This window comes from Ursus americanus, chromosome 1 (genome assembly GCF_024610735.1).
Source record: "Ursus americanus isolate L20-20 chromosome 1, mUrsAme1.1.p, whole genome shotgun sequence".
Lineage (NCBI taxonomy): Eukaryota > Metazoa > Chordata > Mammalia > Carnivora > Ursidae > Ursus > Ursus americanus.
Window position 1 is genome coordinate 49,533,540 of NC_142127.1, and position 26,889 is coordinate 49,560,428.

At 33.1% G+C, this 26,889-nt stretch overlaps 1 protein-coding gene across 5 annotated transcripts in view; it reads left to right on the forward strand.

Moving 5' to 3' along the window:
* The window catches only part of DYNC1I2 (dynein cytoplasmic 1 intermediate chain 2), a 53,695-nt gene that overhangs the window by 14,902 nt on the left and 11,904 nt on the right, over positions 1-26,889 (forward strand). For 3 of the 5 annotated variants that reach the window (XM_045779898.2, XM_045779906.2, XM_045779890.2), the window contains exons 5-14: positions 3,359-3,418; positions 5,631-5,746; positions 17,187-17,282; positions 17,497-17,659; positions 17,782-17,881; positions 18,602-18,727; positions 19,587-19,733; positions 20,105-20,218; positions 20,744-20,877; positions 21,748-21,892. In XM_045779898.2, the coding sequence (XP_045635854.1) occupies positions 3,359-3,418; positions 5,631-5,746; positions 17,187-17,282; positions 17,497-17,659; positions 17,782-17,881; positions 18,602-18,727; positions 19,587-19,733; positions 20,105-20,218; positions 20,744-20,877; positions 21,748-21,892 (1,201 nt within the window). The remainder of the gene's footprint in view (positions 1-3,358; positions 3,419-5,630; positions 5,747-17,186; positions 17,283-17,496; positions 17,660-17,781; positions 17,882-18,601; positions 18,728-19,586; positions 19,734-20,104; positions 20,219-20,743; positions 20,878-21,747; positions 21,893-26,889) is intronic. The other 2 variants (XM_045779923.2, XM_045779915.2) reach the window with 1 other exon arrangement.

Here is a 26,889-nt window from a genome sequence, read left to right on the forward strand (position 1 = left end):
TTGCAAATCTAAGCTATATTGTCATCAGAAGTAAATAATAAAACCATCATTTAAGAACAATCAAAACTTTTTTTAGAAATAATAGTACGTTATAAAATAGTATATATTATTAAACTAAAGGCTAAATTTATTTAGTCTAAATTCATTTTTAAGACTAAATTTGTTTCATACTTCCTACTTTTGTATTTTTGTACAATTATGTTAATATTCCTCTACTAATAAGCAAGTGGTGTTTTCAAGAGAAGGCTTTTATTTCCTTTCTACAGCTTTACCATGCTACAAATATTTACCCAAATGAAGAATTATTATATTTATTAAATTTATTTGTATTATAAATTATTTTTATGTAGATATTATACCATGTTCATTTTGAACTCTATGTTCTTGATTTTGAATAGTAGAAAGATTATTTTAAATGTTGCTCCAGCAAGTTTGCTTTCAAAATTAACATCTACTTTATTATGTTCCTTTTTTTTTTTAAAGATTTATTTATTTGAGAGAGAGAGAGGGAGTGCGAGTGGGGGGAGGGTCAGAGGGAGAGAAACTGAAGCAGACTCCCCCCTAAGTACAGAGCCCCGACATGAGGCTTGATCCCATGACCCCTGATATCATGACCTGAGTCGAAACCAATAGTTGGACGCCCAACCAACTCAGCCATCCAGGTGCTCCCATCTGCCTGGTTTTTTAAAGTAATGTGAATTAGAACATATCCTTTTGAGTTTCATTGGGAAACCTAGAGTTTATTAGAGACGCATTGGAATATTGTGAATTGGTACAGGGAGTAAATACTGTTCAGAAAAATATTTATTTGTATATAGTACATGTATTCATCAAATTGCCAGTTTAATGTTAAATACTGTATAGATTACCACAGAAAATAAAATATTCATGGTCCTTGCCTTCATGGAACTTACATTCTAGTGAGTACATAATTAATTTAAAAGATATTATTCGCTGTACTGAAAAGTACTAGCATAGTGTGCTAAGTTGTGTTTGTTTAAGTTTAAAGTATAGATTTTTAATGATAAGTTATAAAACAAGAAAACAGGTATTTAAATATCTTTAGGGGTATTTGTTCTTATTAGAGAATGAATATAAAATTTAGTTTCTTCTCAGTTTAACAGGAGAGCAAAAAAAATTCCTCTTTTTGAATGAGATGACCTTGTATCTTTTTAATCTTACTATATACATTGTCTCCTTTGAGAGCACAGACTTGGCTTTAATCATTAATTTTCAAGAGGGCTGCATAGGTTCTTTTTTATGTATATATGTATACATACAAGAGTAAAAGCTATGAATTCTACATCATCTCCAGATCCCATAGGAGGTAGATAATCTTGTTGATTAATTGTGCTATTGGCAGTGAAATAATAGCATTTCTAAATATATGGCTTTTGAAAAGAATGCTATGATCTGAGAATGAAACAGAATGAACTTGAATTGAGCAGGCATGTTGGTAATGAAAGAATGAAGAGAATAAGAAGAAATATCAACGGGAAAATCCATGAAGATGTGTGAGATGTATGAACCTACACACTCTACTCTGTTAACTGGGCAAGACAGTCCAAGATTAGTACACTCAAGGAGTGGGAACAGATATATTAAACATTACCAAATATGGTATCGAGACATACCTGAATCACTATTTCTAAATGCCAAAAATTTCTGTTGCGCCTGGTTGTAATTTATGAACAAATATAAAAGGCCATGAGAAGCGATATCTCTCTAACTCTGCAGATTCAGAGTTGAATTTCACTAAATTTCTAGGTCTCTTTCTCAGTCACTTCTGTTATCTCTAAAATTTAGCGGACAGTTACTCAATTGGGTAATCCATGCATCTTGTTCCTTTTTCCATTCTTGATCAGTTTATTTTTCAGGCTTTTGGATTATATTGGAATTTTACTTTATATGTTTGCTAATGCCTTTAATAAACATAATTATGCATATTGTGCAATGTATTTTCAGTACTAGCTGTATTTTTAGTAAAGTTTTGCTTAATTTTAGACGTAAATGACATCCTCAACAAGGAGCTGTAGGTCACTGATAACAGCTATACCTCTCATATAATGTAAAGGCCAGGGACAGAACATTCCTTCGATAGCACCTAATAGAACCCCTTCTGATTTAACAATGCCTAAGTTTGTTGCTGTTCATTGCTTAGTACAAAGTAATCAGAGTGACCTTTTCTTTGCATATACACGATCCTGTTTATATCCCCAAATCTTTCTTGTATTTTTAATAAGAAGAATTTCTCTAGTTCAATTCATCTGAGTGTTTTTATCGATAAGTTGTATAGACAGGTAAAATACAGAAATCATTTGTTGTATTTAAATAGTGTAGCTGTTTTAGTTGTTTGTTATAACTTGTATAAGTGAGTATATATATGGTAATACTGAATATATTGTGCTTAACTTTTTAAGTACTACCAAAAATGGTAGTACTGAATATATTGTGCTTAACATTTTAAGAGGGGCTATGAGTATCATACAGTACTGTATATAATTATCTTATGTATTGCTAACTTATAAGAATGCCCATGTGATAAAGTACCTTTGGTTCTAGTAATACAAGATTTGGCTTAAGTGGAAAAGATCCTGTGTAAGTTATTTACCCAGAAGGCTAAAACACAACCAAATATTTATTTAGAATTGGTACTCTCTAGAAGTTTAGTTAATTTAGGTAAGTCCTTTGAACATAAAATATTTTTCCTGGGAAAATTTATTTTTTCCTACAGACAGAAATCTTTAGTTGTTTTCTGAAGCAGATGACATGTAAGCCCAAGGCAGTGCTTAACCCATAAATTACATAGGGGTCACATTTTGGAAACTTTAGCTTTTTTGTATCCCAGTGGAATAGTCTTTGGTTTTCTTACCGAAAGGCTTATGTGTTGATTCATTTCCTTTACCAATATGACAATTTCCTGCAACATTTAATAAATGCTTTGGGCAAGATTATAATATGTTAACTAAGATGTTTTTACTAATGCTTTTTTAATTAAGAAAATTAAAATTTTAGCTATTTTTATAGCCTAGCTTGTTATCCAAAAATAATATATTATTTGTGTTGTTGGATGCTTTGGCTGTTCTTGTCTGTTATTAGGCAATATTAGTTTCCTGTAATCTGAAAATACTGTCTTTTAACTATTCTGGGTTGTGTCTTTGCATCCTTAACCACCTTATGCTTATGGCGTGCACTAGAGCATTGAGTGATGATACCTGGTGTTTTTTTCATACTAACCAGAACATGTGGTTTATAATTGTGAACAGTATTTTAGTTTTACCTATTCATAGAATGTATTTGCTTGACTAACTTATGGCCTTTTTTGCTAATGCTTCATGGTTGTCCTACAACCATTTAGGACGCTGCATTGGGATACAGATCCATCAGTTCTTCAGCTTCACTCAGATTCCGATTTGGGGTATTGAATAGATTTTTTACCTTCCCTCTTTTATAATTAATTTGATTCTTTGTGAAACTGTCCTAATTTTATTTAAATTTCTAATGTACGTTATACAGTTAGGAAAAGAGTTAATATTTTACTGTGACACCTCATTTATCCTTTATCATTAGTGAAAGAAATTTTTATGTATCTGATTTTGTAGGTACCCTAAGTCTACCCATTTAAGTGTCCCAAGTCCTTTGATTATTTCCATATTTTTAATGTGAATTTTTCTAAGCTGTATTAAAAACTTCCCAGACTTTTTCTGGTGTGTATTCTACATGTAATTGAACCTTTTCTGGGTTACTTGATATGAATATTTATTTTCTTGTATTAAAATTTCCTGATGATTTCCAAGTTTTTAAGAGGAACAGAACTGTTGGTCATCTACACTATGGCCCCAGATTGTTACTGATTTATTTTTATTTTTATTTTTTTTGGCGTCCCTGGGTGGGCACGATCCCTGATTTATTTTTTAATTCATTTATTCACTCATTTATTTATTCTAGTCTCCAATGCAAGTTATGTTTGTTGCTGCTATTGTGCCTTACTCAGATAGTAATTTGATAATTTTCACCTTCTAAAACACGTGACCAACACCTTTTGGAATTATGTCTAAAGTAAGAGTAAATAAAGCCTTCAATTAGGGCATATAAGAAAAGTATATGAGCTTCTGAGTTTCTTGTACATTAACTGGAAGCTTCTCTGTTGGCTGCCCTGAGGACCCCCTCCCCCTAGTTGCTTCTTTATTCTCAGGAAAAGTGGCTTTGGATAAGTGAGGTATTACCTTCCTACCCTTCTACCCCTAAATCTTAAGAGTATTTTGTTTGTTTGCTCTAATGTGATTTTTGTCTAATTAGACCCTATATGCAGCCAAGTTAGTAACTTGTTCCTAATGTTCTTGGCTTGGCCATTTTTTCCCAGATACGTGAATGATTTACTTTTCAAGTAGTTTACATCTTAAAGTTCAGAATACAGTGTTTCTTATTTCAAACTTTATTCTTAGAACACGAGATTACTTCAAATCTGCATAAGTTTTCCTATTTATTTCTTTGATTATGCACTTTTTTCCCCCTTTAAAGCTAAGATATTCCTAAAGTGGAAAACACATTAAAAATTTATTATAGCCCACATTTGGGACCTTAGAGAAAACTAACCCATTTAATATACTAATTTTATTATATTTTTTTGTATTTAGAATTTTGAAAATGTTTTATTATAAGAAAATAGTTATTATTACATATATGTATATATTTCAGATATCCTGCTTGATATTCTGAAGTTACAGCAATGCTTTTATTAGATATCCTTTTAAGACAGTCTTATAATTGAGAACTTCTTTGGGAGCTTGTAAGCATACTGTATTATTTGATTTAGCATTTAGACAGCTAGTAAATCAAGAAAAGATTCTCTATATATCTAATAAAAAATATTTCTCTTCTGATCCATTTTCCTCAGCTACAGTTCTCTTCTGTTTGTCAAAAAAAGAATGTTTTCTGTCTATTTAAAACAGAAGTGACTTTAATAGTTTTATTGTATTTAAAGTATCTGTTGCTTCAATTCAAGTGTAGAATATCTGCATTGTAGTTTGTCCATATGTGAATCAAGGACAGTACTGACCATGCAGAGATTAGAGATTTAAAAGTTTAAATATTTAATATTAAAATCTAAATTGTATGATTCTCAATTTCTGCGAAATATAAGTAGAAAAAAGGTTTTCAACAGAAACTTGTTTTTCATTCTTAAAGCTTAAGTCTCATAATGGTGAAGGAAGCTAAACGTGGTCTGAGATCCATATATCTGCCTCTTCAAAAAAATCTGGAATCATATCCCTTCTAAGAACAGTTCTCATAACCAACCATATTTAGTAGTCCACTCTGAAATTCCTTTCCTCTTCCTCTATTATACCCACACATTTGCTCTAAGAAACTAAATTATTTGCCTTTTTAACGTGAAAAACAAACATCTTGAGTGATTCAGAAATATCTTTTGCTTTTGCTACCTTCTAAATTCTTTTGTTAAAATAAAGCCAATTCATTGTTCATCTAAAATTTCTTGAATAAAACAGGAATTTAAATTACAGTGTTGGCTACACAATGTTTAATTCTTAATTTTCCAAAATAACATGGTTTGATGTAGTTAAAATGTTTCATTTGTTGTATTTAAAAACATTTGTCTTCACTTTATTTAGACGAGGACCTATTAAACTTGGAATGGCTAAAATTACACAAGTTGACTTTCCTCCTCGAGAAATCGTCACATATACAAAGGAAACTCAGACTCCAGTTATGGCTCAACCCAAAGAAGGTAAATATCTATCCTTAATATGATGATCATTAAATTCCCATATTGAATAAATAGATTCTTTCTTTTTTTGTCTTCCTTTTTTTTGTTTGTTTTTTGGCATATTTTCTTAGGGAAACATAAAACTAATGCTTTAAGGTTTTTGTATTGATGTATTTGTTTCTTAGAGCTTTAAACCTTTTTCTTTTAGAAGTTAATAAAAGTATAAACTGTATGTATGGTTTTTAATTTTGTTGACATAAACTTAAGTTTTCAATCTTCGTTTTATCATTGACATGTGATACTTTAGAATCGGAAAAGCTTAGGAATGTTCTATTTCTCTGTCACTGAGCATAATCCTTCTCTAAAAGAGTGTATCACACAGTAAATGAAACCATGGGGTAAATTATTTTCATAGAGCATATGATATTCTGAATGCTGTCATTGTTATCCATATTAATGAAAACAAATCTAGACCTAATTCTTAAACTTCTGCTTTTATGATCTAAGGGCTCTATTATGTTGATTTCATGAGCAGCTTTTCATCTGTAATAGATGTATACACAGACATTATATTGAATGTCGGGTCTTTTGATTTTTTTTTTTTTTAAGATTTATTTATTTGAGAGAGAGAGAGAGAGCAAGAGGGGCAGAGGGCAAGGGAGAGAGAGAATCCTCAAGCATTTTCCCTTCTGAGCATAGAGCCTGATGCAAGGCTGGATCCCAGGACCCTGAGATCATAACCTGAGCTGAAATCAAGAGTTGGCCACTTAACCAACTGAGCCATCCAGGTGCCCCAGGAGTCTTTTGGTTCTTAAACCAGAAGGAGTTATCATTTTTACATTGGGGACTGATTTTTAAAATCTCATCAGATGATGATTCAAGCATAAAGTTAATATGTTCTTGTTTTTTTCCAGTTAGGCTAATAAATTTATGTCACACATAGAAGAGATTGACGTAATATCCCTAATACAGGTCCACAGTTTCTTACCTGAACCTTTGAAGACACATATGTATTTGAATTCAGAATTTGTCAGATTTTAGAAACGTTACTAGTAAAGTATATGTACTGTAAATAAACACACCAGCAGCATCTTAGGCATTAATATTTGTGGCAGCAGAAGATATGAATATTCAAACTAAGTAAGATAAATAATGATTATAAATAGCTTTACCTCTGGTCATATCAGGGTTTACCACCAAATGAGTTAATGGATTTTAGAGTTGTATTTTGGATTGTGGTCCAATAATAAATTTTTCCTTTTAGCAGTCTGTGCATAAGGAGCATTGTTTCTCTTTGGCCAGGAAAATTTATTCCTGTTTAATTATGGAATATCAAACATTAAAACTTTGTGTATCAAATATTTAAGTTAATTTATTTTTAAAATTTTAGTTTCATTACCATGTTTCTCCATTAAGAACAATCAAAAGTAATATTCACTTAAGAAAGCCCAGAAAAATGTAGGTAAGCAAAAAGGTGAAAAACATCATTGGAGCGCCTGGGTGGCTCATTTGGCTAAGCATCCAACTCTTGATTTTGGCTCAAGTCATGATCTCAGGGTTGCGCTATCAAGCCCCATGTCCCAGCATGAAGTCTGGTTAAGATTCTCTCTCCCTCTCTCTCTGTCCCTTCCCCCCACCTTAAAAAAAATCCTTGAAACCTTTAACTGTTACCAAAGAAAATCTTTAGATTTTCATGTTCGTATATACCTCAAAAGAAATAGGATTATACCTATTTACAGTCTATGTACTTTTTAACAACTATCCTTTCCCTGCCCACTAAGGATGGAAGTGAGATAAATACCTTAAACTTTTCTGTTCACTTTTATCTTGTTCCCCCAAAAGAGTTGACATTATCATACATACAATTACACTTCCAAAAATTTGAGGATATCAGGGTAACATTTTTATCCAGGTCTTTTTTTTTTTTTTTTTTACTTGATCATGTGAATGTTCATTTCTGTGGATACATTTTTTTTCATTCCTAGATTGGTAAAATAGCTTTCACAGGACGAAGATCCTCATCTTCCTAGAAAATAAGCCACTAATGGTAATCTTGAGACATAAGTAACTTAAAGAAAAAAGGAAAGATGAAGTGTTGAACTAACAGTATGGAGAATACTAATACTGCAGGATTCCATAATTTCTGGAAAATAATATTAATTAGTATATTCAAGTATTTTAATGTCTGTCTTTCTGAAGTTACATTATTATATATGTTAAAAAAGCGAGCAAAATAGCCAAAATGAGGACAAAATGACTCGTTTAAAAAGCATATTAGGCTGGTTTTCTTCATCTAATAATTTGGAGATTTATTTTTAGTTATTCCATCATACTTATGAAATACATTTTGGATTGTTTGAAATGTAAAGCATTCTGAAGCTATTGTGGGTAATGCCTATCATAATATATTCAGTTTAAGTGAAGAATTCCTTTTTTTAAATAATTTTTTGCTAATTATTAGAGTAGTATATCATGGAGAATTTAGAAAATACAGAGAATGAAACTAGGCTACTATCTTCCATCATATACAAGAATAAATTCAAAATGGATTAAAGATTTCAATGTAAGACCTGAAACCATAAAACTCCTGGAAGAAAATATAAGCAGTTAAGCTCTTTGACATCAGTCTTAGCCATACATATTTTTTTAGACCAGTTTCCTCAGGCAAGGGCACAAAGGCTAAAATAGACAAAAGGAATTACATTAAACTAAAAAGCTTTTGCAAAACCATCAACCAAACTAAAAGGCAACCTGTTGAATGGGAGAAGAACTTGGCAAATCATACACCTGAGAAGGGGTTAATATCCAAAATATATAAAGAACTTAAACAATATAAAAAAAAAAAACAATTAAAAAATAGGCAGAGGACTTTGAATAGACATCTTTCCAAAGACTTACAGTAGACACATGAAAAGATGTTCAACATCATTAATCATCAGGGAAATGCAAATCAAAACTACAGTGAGATACTACCTCATACCTGTCAGATTGGGTATATCAAAAAGACAAAAAATAACAAGAGTTGGTGATGACGTAGAGAAAAGGGAACCCTTGTACACTGTTGATGGGAATATAAATTGGTGCAGCCACTCTAGAAAAGAGTATGGAGTTTCCTCAAAAAATTAAAAATGTAATCACCGTACAATCCAGCAATTCCACCTCTGAGTATTTATCTGAAGAAAACAAGGATACATGTGCACTCCTCTGTTCATTGCAGCATTTCCAATAGTCGAGGATAATGGAAGCAGTCTAAGTGTTCATCGATAGATGAATGGGTAAAGGAGATGGAATATTACTCAGCCATAAAAAGAATAAAATATTGCCATGTGTGACAACGTGGATGGATCTAGAGGGTATTATGCTAAGTGAAATAATTCAGACAGAAAAGACAAATACTATATGTTTTCACCTGTATGTGCAGTCTAAAAAAACAACCAAAAAACCAAGCAGAACAGAAACAAGATTCATAGATACAGGAAACAAATTGTTGGTTGTTACCAGAGGGGGGCAGATATTGGGGGTGGGTGAAATAGCTAAGGGGGATTAAGAGGTACAGACTTCTAGTTATAAAATAAATAAGTCATGGGGTTATAATGTACAGTATAGGGAATATATTCAGTAATATAATAACTTTATATGGTGACAGATGATAACTAGACATATTGTTAGAGTCATTTTGTTGTGTATAAAAAATGCCAAATCGCTGTGATGTATACCTGAAACTAATAGGATATTTGTGACAATTATACTTCAATTAAAAAATACGGAAAGGATATAAAGAGGAAGTGTCATGATTCCGTTGTGTAATAACCACTGTTAATATTTTGTTTCCAGTGTTCTAGGATGTATTTTTTTCAAAAATTCTGTCTGTATGTATATACACACACACATATATATATACACACACACACACGTATGATTTTATATCCTGTTTGAAATTTGCATTTTTAATTGCTTATTTTGAGATGTGTGTCAATTTTTAAAAGTTAACATGTAATTTATTGCCATTGAACTAATTTGAGTGTATAGCTGTATAAGATGGGCATTTTTAAAAAATTCTTTTTCCTATTTTTGTTTTGTAAGTATTTAAAAATTTGAAAGATCATGATTTGTTAGATAAGCTGATGATCCAGAAGCACAAGATAAACTGTATTCTTTTCAGTTTTAAATTATTTGGGGCAAGGCTTTTAGCATCACCAAACTTTAGCTTCTTTGCCAGATTTTCTGAGTGTACAGAGTGTTTCTTCTTCATTGCTGTAATGCCTTGTTGGATAGTGCCTGGCATGTAGTAAGAACATACTATTTGGCAAAGGAATTAATTGCTTTTATCTACTCAGGAGAATGATTTTGCTTACTTGCATTATTTATTTTCATGCATTTACTCTGTAAGTAACTACTGGGAAATAGGTTATTTTCAAGTGTTAATGCTACAGTATAATTATTGATGAAATTGGAAGAAAAAGTACGATTAGTCTCTGTTCTTTGTTTTAATATGACTATCATATTCTAGTCTTTATTTGCTCTTAGATCCATAAATGAAACCATTATAGATTCTCCATGGTTCCATGGTGACATACTATGTAGATAAAAATGTGTTGTTATTTTGTGTTCTATGTATCCCTGTGAATGCTTTGAACAAAATTCAACCTGTTAACATCTTTCAAATATATTATTTTAGCTGCTCGTTTGTAAGGGTTCTTCAAACTTTGTTTAAATTACTAGCTGAAAATTTTAACCACAAAAAGTGCTCACATCAGGTACAGTGTGAAGCACTTTACAGTATCTCTAATCCTCTCACCAAAACTGTAATAAGAGTTAAGTATAGTTTCTATTTACACATGAAGAAGGTAAAACTGAAACAGTTTATCAAGGGTCACATAACTAGTAGCTAAGATTCTAAACCAAGTCTGATTTTAAGGTGAGCTTTCTCTTTCATGCTGCCACTGAGGCAGCATTTTCATGCTTTTCTGGTACTAACCTATGATAAAAAATTCAATTTACAGTGTAATACAGTACAGTGTAATACAGTACATTTATATATACAGATATATAAAACAACAAAGGTTTTATTAAACAGCACGTCCCCTTCTCTTGTTGTATTTCATTTTTTAAATGATAAATGACCATAATGTGCTAAATTTATTGGTTTAGTTAGACCTGTAGTTTGAAAAACACTTCATTAAAGGATAGCATGGTTTAATTAACTTATTTATTGGTTTATCTGCATCAGGATAATACTTTGTAGTAATTGTCTAACAGTAATGAATAAACAGCTTTGATCTTTCATAGTTCTAAATATAATTTTTCTTATCTTTACTGATCGGAGATGAAAGTGACAAGATAAGTGATCTCAGTCCAGTTTCTAATGAGTATGTCTGAATCAGCACCACTACCTTTAAGCTTTTCCTATGTGGACTAGACTTAGATTTTAATTTTTTAAAGGTCCATGTTTATTCATTTGCAACCTAACAAGTATTCATGATTCTATAATTTTATTGAGTATACTCTATATATGAAGGCACTAGGCCATCCTTCCTTTTTTTTTTTTTTCTTTTAGTTTCAGGTTGAGTTATATAAGTGAAGGAGAATGAGAAATTTATTCTGATACCATGGGGCTATCCTTAGCCTTTGGAGCTATTTATAAAAATGAGATCATTTCCTTTCTATATTATTATAATTATTTTCATGTCTAGGGCTCTTACCATTAAGTTTCTTTTCCCAATTTGTGGAAGTTTTAGAAAGAGGGAAAGAAAAACCTGAAATTAAGGTTTTATAATGAAAACATTTTGTGCTTAACTGTACTTGTACTTATCCTTTGCTTTAATACAGTGGTTCTCAAACTTAGCCTGCTTGGTTTCCATTTAAGAATTATGTAACAAATTCCAAAACTCACCATGAGACAAAATTGCTGAAATTACAATTTGTAGCAGACAGTAAATTAAACTTGGGTAGGCACTGTAATCAGTGCAGGAGTAATATGAGTTACTAAATTGAAGATAAAAATTGGTCTTAGGCTTAACTCTTATCTTTCTACCAATTTTTTTAAATGGCTGAATCTATTCTTTTAAAAAAAGTGGTTTTTATTCTGCCTTGTTTTTCTTTTTCACCATTCTAGCCATCTTCTTGCTTTCACGTTTACTCTGTAAGTTGGTAGTGCTGTTTCTGAACTGAGGTGCTTTGCTGTCTTAAAGCACCTACTGTGAATGAAATTGACTAGGAACATATGACCTTAGTCAATTTCGCTCTCTGCAGGTAAAAAGCTTCTCATGGTGCCCACAGATACACTCCTGGAAAAGTTACTTTCTTCCCTTAGCTTTTAAAAGTCTTTAACTCTTTTGAAAATAGCATTATTTTTTATCTACCTTTTCAGTATGAATTTTTGTTGTTGCTATTTTTAGATAGATTTTTATTTTTATTTTTTTAACAAATTTTTTTTTAGATAGATTTTTAAAGAGGAAGAAATCCTATGTTATCTAATATAGTCAGTTTATTTACACCTGAGGAAACGGAGGCCTGAAGAAGTTAATTGATGAGTCTGTGGTCACAGTGTGGATGACTATAGGGCTATAACCAGAACGTGGCTTTTGATTTCCGGTGAAATGCAATTCTTATACTATTCCAGTTTTTTACCTGTGTGGAGTTTTACAGTTACTTTTGGTATTGGTTTAGTAGCCAGATATTTTTCCTTAAGAACATGTCGATTGGTGTTTATAATGTATAGAAAAGTATTATATGTAAATAGCTCTAAATTTTTTATTGTGTGATCTTAACATCTGTCTGTAATTCATGCTTCCCAGGTAGACTAAATTTGTGGGCCCCCTGGTTAGTATTACCCTTGTCCAAAGTGGAATTTTTAAACATTCTGGAATAAATAAGATAATAAATGAGTTTTAACCCTTAGAGAATTTCTAAGAATATAAATATAATTGAAAATTAAAGCATTTGTTTGTAATCTTAAAGACTTTTAATCAGTATATCTGAAATTATGGCATCAAAGTATTTATGAGATCACAGATATCCAGATCTATGTCAATGACGCCAGTACTGCCTAGATAAATCTGAATTTTGTATAAAAAAGACCATGTAGAGAAACAAATTGTGTTAAAGTAAATGGTATAATTGAAAATTTACTTCTTTTTCCCCCCAAGTTTGCATTAGATCTGTATTCAAAATATTTCCTGATTTAAAAGACTGCTATATATTTTCCCTTGTTGAGGATCTGAATTATTAAGGAAATCCAAGAGATCTTGCATATCATTCTAGATATTTAAAAATATAGAAAAAATGGATTCCATTGATCCATTCGTGAAGCTTTGTCCCAATATAAGATTCTCTTAATATTGATTTTAAAGAGTAAGTTATAAGTAGATGGAATTATGGACAACTGGATTGAAATGAAGTGATTCAAAATGATTTTGATCTAGAAAAGAAAGGATTATTTTGAAAATATTAAAGGAAAACTGTTCATATCTAACTTATATTTTAAAACTAATGATTAAAGCATTTCCCTCTAATCTCATTTTATGAAAGATTTTGTGAAGTTATTCACAAGCTGAATTTTTGAAAATTAAATCATTCTTATATGCAACAGATTTTCTGATTTTTAGAACTTGGTGGCAACTTCCTTGGTACCACAAATAATCAGGCTACTTTGTAAATTAGTAATATTCCATAGGACATTAAACTGTCCTAAAATACAGCACACCAATATAATGAAACTACATAATACACTTATAGACAACAAACATATTTTCTAAACAACATTAATGCACTAATGATGGGACTTGTTTTTCACTTCATAATGAGAATTAATCATGATAAGTGATAGATTTAAAAGTATCAGTGTTTAGTGAGGATTTCCTAGGATGTTACATATTACCTGTTAAATGTGTTGTAACATCTTAAAATAATTCAAAAAGTGTACTTTGTGGCTTATTCTTAGCTTAAATGTCTCCTAAGTGTAATGTGACATACAGATGAGAAAACTTGCTCTGAAGGCTCCTTCCTTCAGCTTAACAAAAGCCACCCATTTTACAGATGATTTAACTTTGATTAACCTACTCCATTGTAACAGATTATTCTGACAACTAGAATTTCATTCTTTGGTGTTATTTCTAGGTGCAGCTTAATTTACAGAGCAGCTTTTCTTTCCATCTCACCAAAATACATCACAATTTTGATGTTAACTCAAAGTAAAAATTCAATGGTTCATTAAACCTAGTCTTAGCATTCATTGACAAGAGATTTGTCATTTTAAAAGTAACTGCTACTTTTATGCATTCTTTACTGCTCAGTTTATAATCTTAGATTCGCTGTCAGAGAAAGCATGGAGTTAACCACTTAGCATATTGCAATGAATATTCATCAATAAATTGATGTGACATGGCAGTCCCATTTTTCAGTCTTCCTGCTCTGTTGCATTCTTTTTCTGTTTTAAATACATTATAAGTTTATCATGTAATAAGGACTAGCTTAGAAAATCTTCTGAATTATGATACTATATTTTTGAACATGTCAGTAGTCCTTTAGTAACTATCAAATTAGTTTTGAAAAAGAGAAGTGTATTTGTTCAGAGGAACATTCTCTAATCTGATTTACTGATGGGTATTTTTGCCAAATATTTGATATATATAGATAATTGTTTAAGACCAGCTTTATAATAAAAATACGATCTTTTGTAGTTTTTAAGAACAGCAGATCATTTGTTTTTTATTCCTTGACATTTTATTTATCTTTTGACCTGTCATAGTTTTTAAATCAGTTTTTCATCCATGTAGAAAGGGAGGTATGTACATTAACTCTAAAACAAAATCATGAAAACATGTATCTAAATAGTTGGTAACTCATTGTTCAGCTACAACTAAACTGATCTGTATGGGCAAATAGGCATAGCAAATGCCATATAAGAGGCGGATATAGATCACTGTCTAACATACTTCATCTACATTTTAAATTTTAGAAGGAAAAGATGGTTTATAAACAAGATCTTTTCTCTTAAATATGTAGATTATGAGGTCACTTAGCACTAAAGTACTGACCATATGCATTATGACAGGAATTTGACACCTGTCATTGGAAATAGTACTTAGAAGCCATATAATGCAACAAAGTTGAGGGAAGAAAATACAATGTGGATAGGAGGCTGTAATTTATAATTCACAGTGCTCAAGAATGACCTGTCCAGGGTGTCTCAAAATCCCTCTCTTTGATTTTAGGATTTACATACCGTAAACCCTGCAAGTAAACAAAATTGATTAGGATAACTGATAGCCAGAAAATGGAAAAAAATATATATATTCTCAGACTTAATTTTTAATTGAAGTAAATATATCATTATTCTAAAAGTCAAGTCCTGAGTTAAATGTAATTAAACCGTTTTATTATATTACACCTACAGGTGAGTTTATGGTAGAATTTCATCATGTTTGAGCAGTGCAGTATAGAATTGTCACCAGTTATACTGTTTTCAGATTAATAATCTGTTGTATATGAGAATTCATCTAAAAAGGAATACTGTCTTTCTGTTTCTCTGTGTGATTATTTTGCCCAAAAAAAGCTTTCATTTTTTTAAGTAGCACAAAAGCTGTAATTGGCATGCTTTGTAAGGAAGTGTCAATGTGCAAGAGAGTGGCGATCACTAAGAATTCTTTTACGTGTTCTTTCCCCTTTGCACCACCGCCTCCTCAGCAGGGTCACTGAGATCACTAGCTTTTCTTGAAATGGCCATTTTCACTGGCAGGTGCATTATACCCTGTATTTTCAGATTGTTTTTCCATTCTGAATGTTTGGCAGGTTGATTGCTCTGGCTGCATTGACGGAGAAAGGGCTGACAAATGCGGTTGGGCTGGCTGAAAAGACAGTGATTACTGTTTTCCTTTGTGGCTGATTGAGGCCCTTGAAAGGAAAAATTTTAACCTTCACCATTTGGTTCAAAAGTATGAGCATATATTGAAATCATTCGTGCCATTTATCCTAGTTCTGTAAACTTGTCAGAACGTAAAAATCGCTCAATTTCAAGTAATGTAGGATTGGCATACGTCATTATCATTTTGATTAAGTTGGAGGTTGTATCATTGTGTGCATTATACAGTGTCATTTAAAGCTTTCTTTCCTACAGGTACAGTTATATTTTTATTGCCTATACTATAGACTTAGAAAAATTTTCATCGCTCTCCAAACCTAACACTATGTGTGTGGTTTGGCAGCTGGTGTGGCCTACAAGCTGCATTTTGTTTGCAGGGTAAAGGCTTATCTGTAGGCCTCCTGGAGTGTGGGTAATTGCACAGGCTCACCATTGGGGAGAGACGGGATTGGAAGCAGCCAAGCGGAAGAATGTTGTGCCATCCCTTTGCCACCTTGTAGCAGAAAGACACAATCCCAGCAGTGCCATCTGGTTGTTGCTATCTAGTCAGCTGGCCTGGCTGCTGGGACCATGACTTGGCAGCTGGTTCCCATCCTTGACCATTCTTTTGTGTACGGAGCATGTATGTGTGCTTTAGATAATTTTGAACATGGGTCAGGGAAATGACTATAAATAACAAGTCCCCTTATTGAATAGGCCCTCATTACTTAAGATGCACTCTGCTGCAGATGCCTGCTGCCATTCCCTTATAGACAAATGACACATCTGTTTAGGCAATAAAAATAAGCATTTTCTTCATAAAAATCTGCCTCAGTATATAGTAAAAGAGAAGGTAATCAGAGTTGTATGTTCTATAACATTTTAAAGTTAGTGATTTTAAGTTCTTGGTTTGGAGAGGAGATTTAGTAATAAAGTCTTCTTATAAACATATTGTATAGTATCTCAATATATATTTTTGTTCCAAGTTAAGAAAACATTATTTTAAGTGCTTATTGCCACATCATGCAATGGTAGATAATGAGACTTGCATTTAAAATGACAGAATAGAAAATGTGGTCTCATAGCTATTATCTTTAAAATCTGCCTCTCAAATAGCAACCTGAGAGTTAATGTAAGCCGTCTTTATGCCATATGAAGACCCATTAGACACTGATGGTTTCAGATCACAAGTAAGCAGCCAGCTCTGTAGGCTATTTTAGACATTTGATTTTCTTCATTCTACAGCATTAATGTGTCAGCATGCTACATAAAACTATGCAGGAGTTGCATGTTGTTCTGTCTGGAATGATAAATGCTTGCAAGCTTTTAGAGATTTCCATGAGGAATTTGTCCTAGTTGCTTATATATCTTATTTCAGTTTACGTAGCTACAAAATTTGGAATGACTACTAGAGGTACCACATAGGTATGTATAAATATCAAGAAGTTCCACTTATTTCTTTCTTTAAAATTGTGTTGATGAAATTCATATTATTCTTACTTGTTCTATTAGTGGTTTACTTTTGCATTTATGTAAAGTTAGTTGTATACCTTCTGAACTGTTGCTCAAAAGTTCAGTTATTTTCATAAAAATAATTTTTGTGTTTTTCTGTTTTTTCAGATGAAGAAGAGGAAGATGACGTAGTGACTCCTAAACCACCTATTGAACCTGAAGAAGAGAAAACTTTAAAGAAAGATGAAGAAAATGATAGTAAAGGTATCTTAAAGAATTAACTAAAAAATTTTGTTGATTCTTATTAAAATTTTTTTTATTATTTATGTGTTAAAGTACAATAAAATGCTCTAAATGAACGAGGTGAATCTGGTTGAAAAAAAACATGTGCCATTCATTGATCCAAACTGTGATAGTGAGTTGACATGATTTGACGGACATAAATTAAACTGACTTCAGGAAAATATTTGTTTTCCAGCTCCCCCTCATGAGCTGACTGAAGAAGAAAAGCAACAAATCTTACACTCGGAGGAATTTTTAAGTTTCTTTGACCATTCTACAAGAATTGTAGAAAGAGCACTTTCTGAGCAGATTAACATCTTCTTTGACTATAGTGGAAGAGATTTGGAAGACAAAGAAGGGTAATCTTTAATTGCTAAAATTATGGCTTCAGCAATGTCACTTTAAGAGTACTTAAATTACTTTCAGATCAAAAGTAAGAAGTTATAACATTATCTTTTTTTGGATTGGTCTTTTTCTGTAGAGAGATTCAAGCAGGTGCAAAACTGTCATTAAATCGACAATTTTTTGATGAACGTTGGTCAAAGCATCGTGTCGTTAGTTGTTTGGATTGGTCATCTCAGGTAAATTGAAACAGAATTGGTTACTCATTTTTTATTTTTTATTTTATTTATTTTTTTTTTTAAAGATTTTTTTTATTTATTTAACAGAGACAGAGACAGCCAGTGAGAGAGGGAACACAAGCAGGGGAGTGGGAGAGGAAGAAGCAGGCTCATAGCAGAGGAGCCTGATGTGGGGCTCGAACCCAGAACGCTGGGATCATGCCCTGAGCCGAAGGCAGACGCTTAACCGCTGTGCCACCCAGGCGCCTCTGGTTACTCATTTTTTAATTAAAATTAGCAGGCACTTTTAATTATGGAAACTTTGTAATTAAATCAGTATATATCATTTAGAGTAATAATGAATGATGGTTCTAATGTTACTGTATTCATTTTATCTTATATACTTTGGAAGACACAGTTGGAAACATCATTTAATTTAAAACTTAAGATTAAATTTATGCCACAACCTAGGTTTACTAATTTCAGTTTGCTCACCATATGCTTTGGATAAAATTGCAGTGTTTTTTAATAAAATGTTTTAAAATTAAAACATTTTATGTAACTATACTAATTTAGAGTTGTACTAACATCCCAGTAATCATAACTCTCGTGATACCTTTCTTGGGGAAATGTTAAGTATTTGTATTTTCAAAATAATTGGATAAAAACAGTTGAGTCGCTAAGAATGTGAAACATTTCTTATGCATAGCAATTTTTTCCCCACTTGATTCTTATGAGCAGTATCCAGAGCTACTCGTGGCTTCCTATAATAACAATGAAGATGCTCCTCATGAACCTGATGGTGTGGCCCTTGTATGGAATATGAAATACAAAAAAACTACCCCAGAATATGTGTTTCACTGCCAGGTAAGATGGTCTTTTAACAGACTTCCCTAAGTTTGAGAATTCACTAATGAATTTAGACAAGTGCCTTTTTTCTTTTCTTGTCAACATAATGATTTCATTGGATTGGCATTTACTAAACCACTTCATATTTGCAAACAGATGTTAACAAAAAACTAAAGACTTTTCCGTTCAACATGATCTGCCTTTTGTAGCTTTTCTGACATCTCTTATGTTTAATCACACCTAAAGTCCTTTGCAGTTGTGATTTTCTGTTATTGTGATTGATTATATGAAAGGAATCTTTTATAAAATGTCTTTTCTACAGGGAGTTTCTTATGAACTTATTTGCTGAATATACAATTAGACGGTTGGCCCACTGAATTACTTATATATGGCCTGAGGAGTTGGAACTAGATAGTTTTAAATAGAAACATATGTCTGAAGTAGGAAACAGATGCAGATTTTTAAAGTGAGTTTAGTGGAAGGTTAGAATTTGCAAGCCTTTTCTAGTTGCATAAGTTATAACCTTAAAAAATGCTTAACTGAATCAAAACTAGCTTATACTCTATTGTCAGATTACTGTTAGAGCCAGTTGTCTTTTGATTTAATACTGTAAACAAATGAAATAATTTTTTTGCTTTCTTTGTAAATTGAGTACATTTATGTAAATAATCATTACATTTGACTTAAGCAAAAACTATTCTAAAGGTGTAATTTTATAATCTGAAATAAAATGAAATTTTAAAACAAATTAATTTACTTTTTATAACTTCTAATACCTTATAATAAAAGGGAAAATGTTTGCATACAGATTTATTTTTATAACTTATCAGGCTTCTTCCATTAGAACCTGAAGTATAAAAATCTTACTTATTTACAGTCAGCTGTGATGTCTGCGACATTTGCAAAATTTCACCCAAATCTGGTTGTTGGTGGTACATATTCAGGCCAAATTGTGCTGTGGGATAACCGTAGCAATAAAAGAACTCCAGTGCAGAGAACTCCGCTGTCAGCTGCCGCACACACAGTAAGTAGTAAAGAGGTCATTTCCATTAGACTTCTGTGCTGCTTCACCATCAAATACTTAGTAGTGTCCATCAGAGTACTCTCAGAATGTGTTTCCTTTGATGTATGAATTCCTCATCAGTTGGTCACCAAGAACGAAGGACTTTTTTTTTTTTGTATTTTTAGAAAACTGTTTTATTAAAAACTCATCTATCTTCTGAGACAAGCTTTTATTAATCAACAGAATAACATCAAACTCTTCACATTAAAAATATCATCAAGATATGAGACTGTTCTGATATGAAACAGAATATCTGTGATTATAGTGTAAAAATGGTTCAATTTTTGGCAAAATAATCCCAGAAAACTTTTTTTTAACATCTCTTTCTTTAGCATCCTGTATATTGTGTAAATGTTGTTGGAACACAAAATGCTCACAATCTGATTAGCATATCTACTGATGGAAAAATTTGTTCATGGAGTCTGGACATGCTTTCCCATCCACAGGTAGGTTAAACTTGGAAAACTGAAATTTTGAGTCAAGTGTTACTTTTTAAGTCCATGTAAATCCCAGCTTATGTTTTTTCATAAATGTTTTATAATACCATTATGAAACAGCTTATAACCCTAGCCTATTACATATAGTTTGTCATGATATACTTTATTTTCAAACCTACTTCATTTAATCAAAATAAATTTGTGTATTATAATTAAAAAATTGTTTATAAACCAATTAAAACTAGAAGTGTTTCTTAGAAAATTAAAAGTTGCGGGGCGCCTGGGTGGCGCAGTCGTTAAGGCGTCTGCCTTCGGCTCAGGGCGTGATCCCAGCGTTCTGGGATCGAGTCCCACATCAGGCTCCTCCGCTGTGAGCCTGCTTCTTCCTCTCCCACTCCCCCTGCTTGTGTTCCCTCTCTCGCTGGCTGTCTCTCTGTCACATAAATAAATAAAATCTTTAAAAAAAAAAAAAAAAAAAAAAGAAAATTAAAAGTTGCAAGCTTATAAAATAATTTCCTCAATTTTTCTTCATAGGATAGCATGGAATTGGTTCATAAACAGTCAAAGGCAGTAGCTGTGACATCTATGTCCTTCCCTGTTGGAGATGTCAACAACTTTGTTGTTGGGAGTGAAGAAGGTTCGGTGTACACAGCATGCCGCCATGGCAGGTAAATCTAAACTGGAATTTGCAATTATTTAAATTTCTCCGTTTAATAGTCTCATTAAAACAAATTGCCCCTTGTTTAAGTAGAAATTTGTCATAGAGCCACTCATTATTTTTGACAAATTGTATTTGAGTTCAGGTATATAAAATTAAAACTTAAATACGTTTTAAAATAAAAGGTTATTTCGGATCGTGATATGTTCTGGATCTTACAGCTTGTGGTGTGTTATGGTTTTGTATGTATGCATGTACTCACAGAAGTTAATGGTAGGAAATAGCTTTCAGCAGTTGCAAATATATGCACATGCCACATACTAACCCTTAAAGTTGTAAAAAAGATTTTCAGCCGTTTTTCCATTTTGATTTATTTGGACTTTGAGCTTTAGTTCATCTTCCTGATAATTGTGTAATAATGTCATGTACACGTTTTAAATTGACTAGTATTTCTCCTGCTGTTCAATCTGTTTTGAAATTGTCTAGCTGTACTTTATTAATTGCTTCCTTAAAAAAAAATGGGAGTGTCCAGATTTCATCTCAAATACAGATCACCTTCACTTCAAAGCTTTTGATACAAAAGTAGTAGCCTGGATTTTCCCGCTTACATATAGCCTCCCTTTGTCTCTATTCCATCACTCAGATAATTGGACTTGTGAGTTGTGTTTTCAACACATGTTTATAGTTCAAAATATATTTACTGTTTTAGTAGTGTTATCAAATCTGGTTTGAGTAACACTTAACATATGATGTTATCTTATGAGCAGAGTTAGGTTGGTTGAAATTATGTCAAAGTCTGATCTATAATCCTTAATAAAATATATTTCTAAGCAGTCTGCTTCCAAGAGATTTCCCTAATATTTTCACTTTTATGAAATAGCAAAGCTGGAATCAGTGAGATGTTCGAAGGACATCAAGGACCAATCACTGGTATCCATTGTCATGCAGCTGTTGGAGCAGTGGACTTCTCACATCTTTTTGTCACTTCATCATTTGATTGGACAGTAAAACTTTGGACAACTAAGGTATCTAAAAACAGATGTCTGCTCATTTCCTTGGGTTTCTGACACAAGGTGGTGCTCTAATTCTACATGGGAAAGATGAAAAGCTTTCTAATAGCTTAGGATGATTCACTGATAGATCAAACCTGATAATAAGTTATACTGAACGTGAGTGAGCCACTGGATGTTGTAGTTTTCATAAAAGTGTGCTGACAAATATGTTAACCCCACACATAACCAAAGACCAGTCTTCCCACTTCAGGCTTTTCAAGCACAGAACTGTTTACTCTGAACTGAGTTGGGGAAAAGGCACCTGAGTATCTCTCATAGCACATAGCTATGTATTACAAAGCTGTGTATAGCCCAGCACAAAAGCCATGCATTTGCTCTTGGAAGAGCTGTTAGAGGCTGCATGGCTCACAGAGCTGATGGAAAATGGAGGAAAGACAGATAACAGATGTACAATAAGTCTTATACAATAAGGCTATAATAACAAACTTAAATCATTAAGGAAATACTGTGTAAAGGCATGGATGAATATGTATTTTTGTTTTCCACAATAAAAAATTTAAATAGTTTGTTTTGCTTTTAATTAGCTTCAGTTATTTGAAAAACCCACTGTGTTATAAAGTGATTCCTGATCCTCTAGCAATTCCAGATAAATGTGACATTGCCCTGCACCAGGGAGTCTCAAGGCAAATCCAAGTAGGGAACATACTTCTTTTGATAGGCCTTATAGTTTCATTTGACCCCATATTAAATTTAAGAAGCTTTGACTTTTCTGTCTGGCTTTTCTGCAGTATTACATTGTAATTGGCAAAGCTGCATAATCAGAATATCAGATTCTATTTAAATGAGGTTAAATTTAGGGGCATCTGGGTGGCTCAGTCATTAAGCATCTGCCTTCGGCTCAGGGCATGATCCCAGGGTCCTGGGATCAAGCCCCACATCGGGCTTCCTGCTCCACTGGGAAGCCTGCTTCTTCATCTCCCACTCCCCCTGTTTGTGTTCCCTCTCTCGCTGGCTGTCTCTCTCTCTGTCAAATAAATAAATAAAATCTTTTAAATAAATAAGGTTAAATTTTAAGCTGTATTTTTTCATATTTCTATTTGCCTTATTCTAAATGTTGACATTTTGAATAGTTAGTCATGAGACAGTTTAGAAACCTTATTTGGTTCTTCAACTTCTTTGGGGAAACCTAGTGGTCTTAAGAGATGTTCTTTACTGTTACAGTGAACTCATATTTATAAATCAAATGCATGCCTCAGAAATCTGGGATGGAGTTACTGTTCACTCTTTTTTTATGATGCTTTCTTTTAATGTAATATGAAGTGAGTTAGAAAACTTTGCCTCTAAAAGCTTGCCTTTTAAAAATTTTTTTTAAAGATTTTATTTATTTATTTGACAGAGATAGATAGCCAGTGAGAGAGGGAACACAAGCAGGGGGAGTGGGAGAGGAAGAAGCAGGCTCCCAGCGGAGGAGCCTGATGTGGGGCTCGATCCCATAATGCCAGGATCACACCCTGAGCCGAAGGCAGACGCTTAACGACTGCGCCACCCAGGTGCCCCTTGCCTTTTAAATTTGAGCATTTTCATGTTTGGCACTAGTGAACATAAAAATAGCACTTAAGGCTAATGAAAGAAATACATAGAAAGTGCTTAACACAGTGTCTAACATGTAATAGGCACTTAGCAATGTTCATTTCCTTTTTCATGGGGATCAGACAGAGCCCTGAATGCATTTAATCAATCATCTGTTTTCTTGGATTGTTCTTGAATTTTTGTTTTTTTAATGAGAGTTTTCAGTGGGAAAAGGTAGAGGAAGAAGATTTTTACAACCACAAGCAAAGAAATGTGTAATCTAGCTAGTAAAACCAAAGCAAGGTGTAGAATAGGAGAGATGAAGCCAACTATTTCTGCATAGGCTGCAGGTAGCCATGTAAGTAGCTACATTTCTTGATGTGCTTTCACCTTAGTAGTCCTTTATGTAGACAACAGGAGATATATCTTTGTTAGGTTGTTGGCCAGCTTCCTTTTTCAGTAATTGAAAAGAATCTTTTATAAATTTGTAGGTTTATTTTAATATCTTAGGGCTTCAGTTGCCAGTCTTTTAAGCTTTAAATGTGAGGCTTCCATCCTTGCATATGTTACCAGCAGGTCTGGAAAATGAAGAATTCCTCTTCATTGCCTAAACAAGAACAGAACTTATGTCTGTGATAGCAGACTGATTGATGCTTGCTTTTGTGGTACTCACACAGCTGGTTGATTGGTGGTTGGTATTTTTTGTTCTTGTATTTTGCTGTATTTCAACATAGAACTGCCTTCTGAATAAGAATGACAGGCAGGCATATCTCTTTCTTTGCTAATTGAGCTAGGCATTGCTTCCCTCTGTGAGCTTCATTTATTCATTCAACTGTGATACATGTGTCTCCCCCCCAACACACATACACATTACATACCTCTCCAGTGTTAGTGGCCAGAGGATGAACCAATATAGAACAGAGTGTTTTATACATTTTATACATTTAAGGGCCCTCTAAAACTTTATGGGAAGAATTATCTTCTAACTTTTCTGTACACAAGTAATTCTCAATGAAGGCTAGAACAACAATCTGGAAGAATTATCTTCTATTCTAACTTTTCTGCACACAAGTAGTTCTCAATGAAGGCTAGAACAGCAACAATCTGCTGAGTAAATATTTTTTTATTTGGTTATATCATGGCTTCCAGTGTCATTGTTTTGATCTGGGATTTATACTTCATGGTACTTGTGTTGCTGGTATTTATTTCTACCCTGCCAAAAAACTTGATAGAGTCTCTGTGCTCTCCAACACAGTGGTTATGAATAATTGGCAAGATGATTTTTTTTTTTGGTCTTTTTTTTGTGGGGTTTTTTTGGTCTTTTTTATGTTTTTGGTTTTTTTTAAGATTTATTTGAGAGAGAGAGTTGGGGGGGGGGAGACAGAAGGAGAGGAAGGGAGGGAATCTCCAGCAGACTCCTGCTGAGCATGGAGCCCGACAAGGGGCTCAGTCTCATGACCCTGAGATCATGACGTGAGCTGAAACCAAGAGTCAGCCTTTTAACTGACTGAGCCACCCAGGCGCCTCAGTAGGCAAGGTTTTTAAGTAATCTCTTTAGAAACATTGTTCCAGTTCCATTTTAAGCTTTTTAAACCAGTATCTTCACATTCATGAATTTAACGGACTTTAAATGTTTTTCTTCTTGGCCTCTACTTTTTTAAGGGTTTTCTGACTCTGGGAATTGAGCCCCCATAAACTGGAAGGAACTAATTACTAAAAACTGGGTATCTTTGTGTCCTTTAAGCTCTGGCTCTGCCCTAATAGCAAAACAAGATTCCTCCTTTTTCTCCCTTTTTATAAGTCCTCTAAAAAATCCCAGAAATCTCAATTTGACACTGCCTCAAATTTAAAGTAATCTGCTTCTGTAGTCAGCTTCTAATTTTTGCCTAGTTAGGAATTTATAATGCAGTGACAGAGTTCTGGGTCATCAAATTGTTTTCATGACTTTTTTTAAACTCAGTTATTTTTAGTAAAGAATATAAACAGAGGTAGAGGATTTTCCACATTTTGGTAAAGTTTATACCAACCAAGACATTGCTTCTAATATATTTGGAAGACACTGTTACCTTTTCAAAATGCCAAATTGAAAATTCATGGCAGCCCTGAAAAACAGTAGGAAGAATGTGTGAGGAGTGAAACTACTGGAAGGTAACCAGAGGATTTCCTAAGAACTTGATTAGGGATAGACCTGGTAAATTAGCTTAATGTTCTACCGCATTTAATCATACTTGTTACAAATTACTTTTAAAATATAAGAACTGTTTATTTGGGGCCAAAATATTTTCATGTATTCACAATATATTCTAGTCTCAGAACAAATGCCTGTCAGTACTATGTTTCCCATTAAGTGTCAAGGTCTTAGAGTAGGTAGTTTTCAGACTTCAGTAGTCCATATACACCTCAAATTTTTTTCACAATCTCTGGTGTCTTAAATCCTCTTTTGTATTTTAACAACTTAATTATTTAACTCTCAGAAAACATCAGCATTTAAAACAAGGTTAAAGAGATTTTCCTAATGCTTGGGATAGCAACTGTGCGCGTATTAGACAAGTTCAAATGAAAAAAATGCTTCAAATTTGGAGTGTTTCTTGAGGAATGCTGTCTGACCATTGGGACCCAGGCCTGCATGTTAGCATTTACTGTAGTAACCTGCTGCTGGCCAGTGTCCGGCCTGTTCTTTGCATATTCAGAAACTTAGTCTTGTCAGTCTGCTAGGGTTGATTAGCTAGGGAATGCTGACTGGAACTAACAGGCTTGTAAGACACTGATATGGAGAGGGTTAATTTATTAATTTAGCAATGAGAAACAACTGCCAGAAGGCCCAGATACTCATGCTGGCCTGACCAGCTCATTGTTTCTCTGTAGACAACCCACGTGGGAAGCCAAATTATAATCAGAAGATTGCTTGGTGAGCAAGGAATTGGAACAAAAGAAGTTTTCAAATTTGAATGTTTAATGGCATCAAGTGAAGATGGTGTGATTCATTCATTTTCATATGGAGATAGTCTTGCCATGGGTGGTAATTCTTTAGAATCCATTGACTGAGACTCTCTTTTGGACAATGCTTTAATTGAGTACTGTCTTCATTTTTCTTTTAAGACCCTGCTTCTTTGTATTTCCATTGCTTTTAATAGACACATTCCTTCTCAAAAAGTTCATATCTTCAGTCAGGTTATAGAGGAAGATATTGCTGACCTTGGAATTATTTCTTCTTAAAGAGATTCTGTTGGGGTGCCTGGGTGGCTCAGTCAGTTAAGCATCTGCCTTTGGCTCAGGTCATGGTCCCAGGGTCTTGGGACCTGGGTGTTCTCAGTGGAGAACCTGCTTCTCCCGCTCCCCCTGCTTGTGATATCTCCCTGTCTCTCTCTCAAATAAATAAATAAAATCTTTTTTAAAAAGACATAAATAAGTTTAATTTGCATATAACCTTTTTCCATATT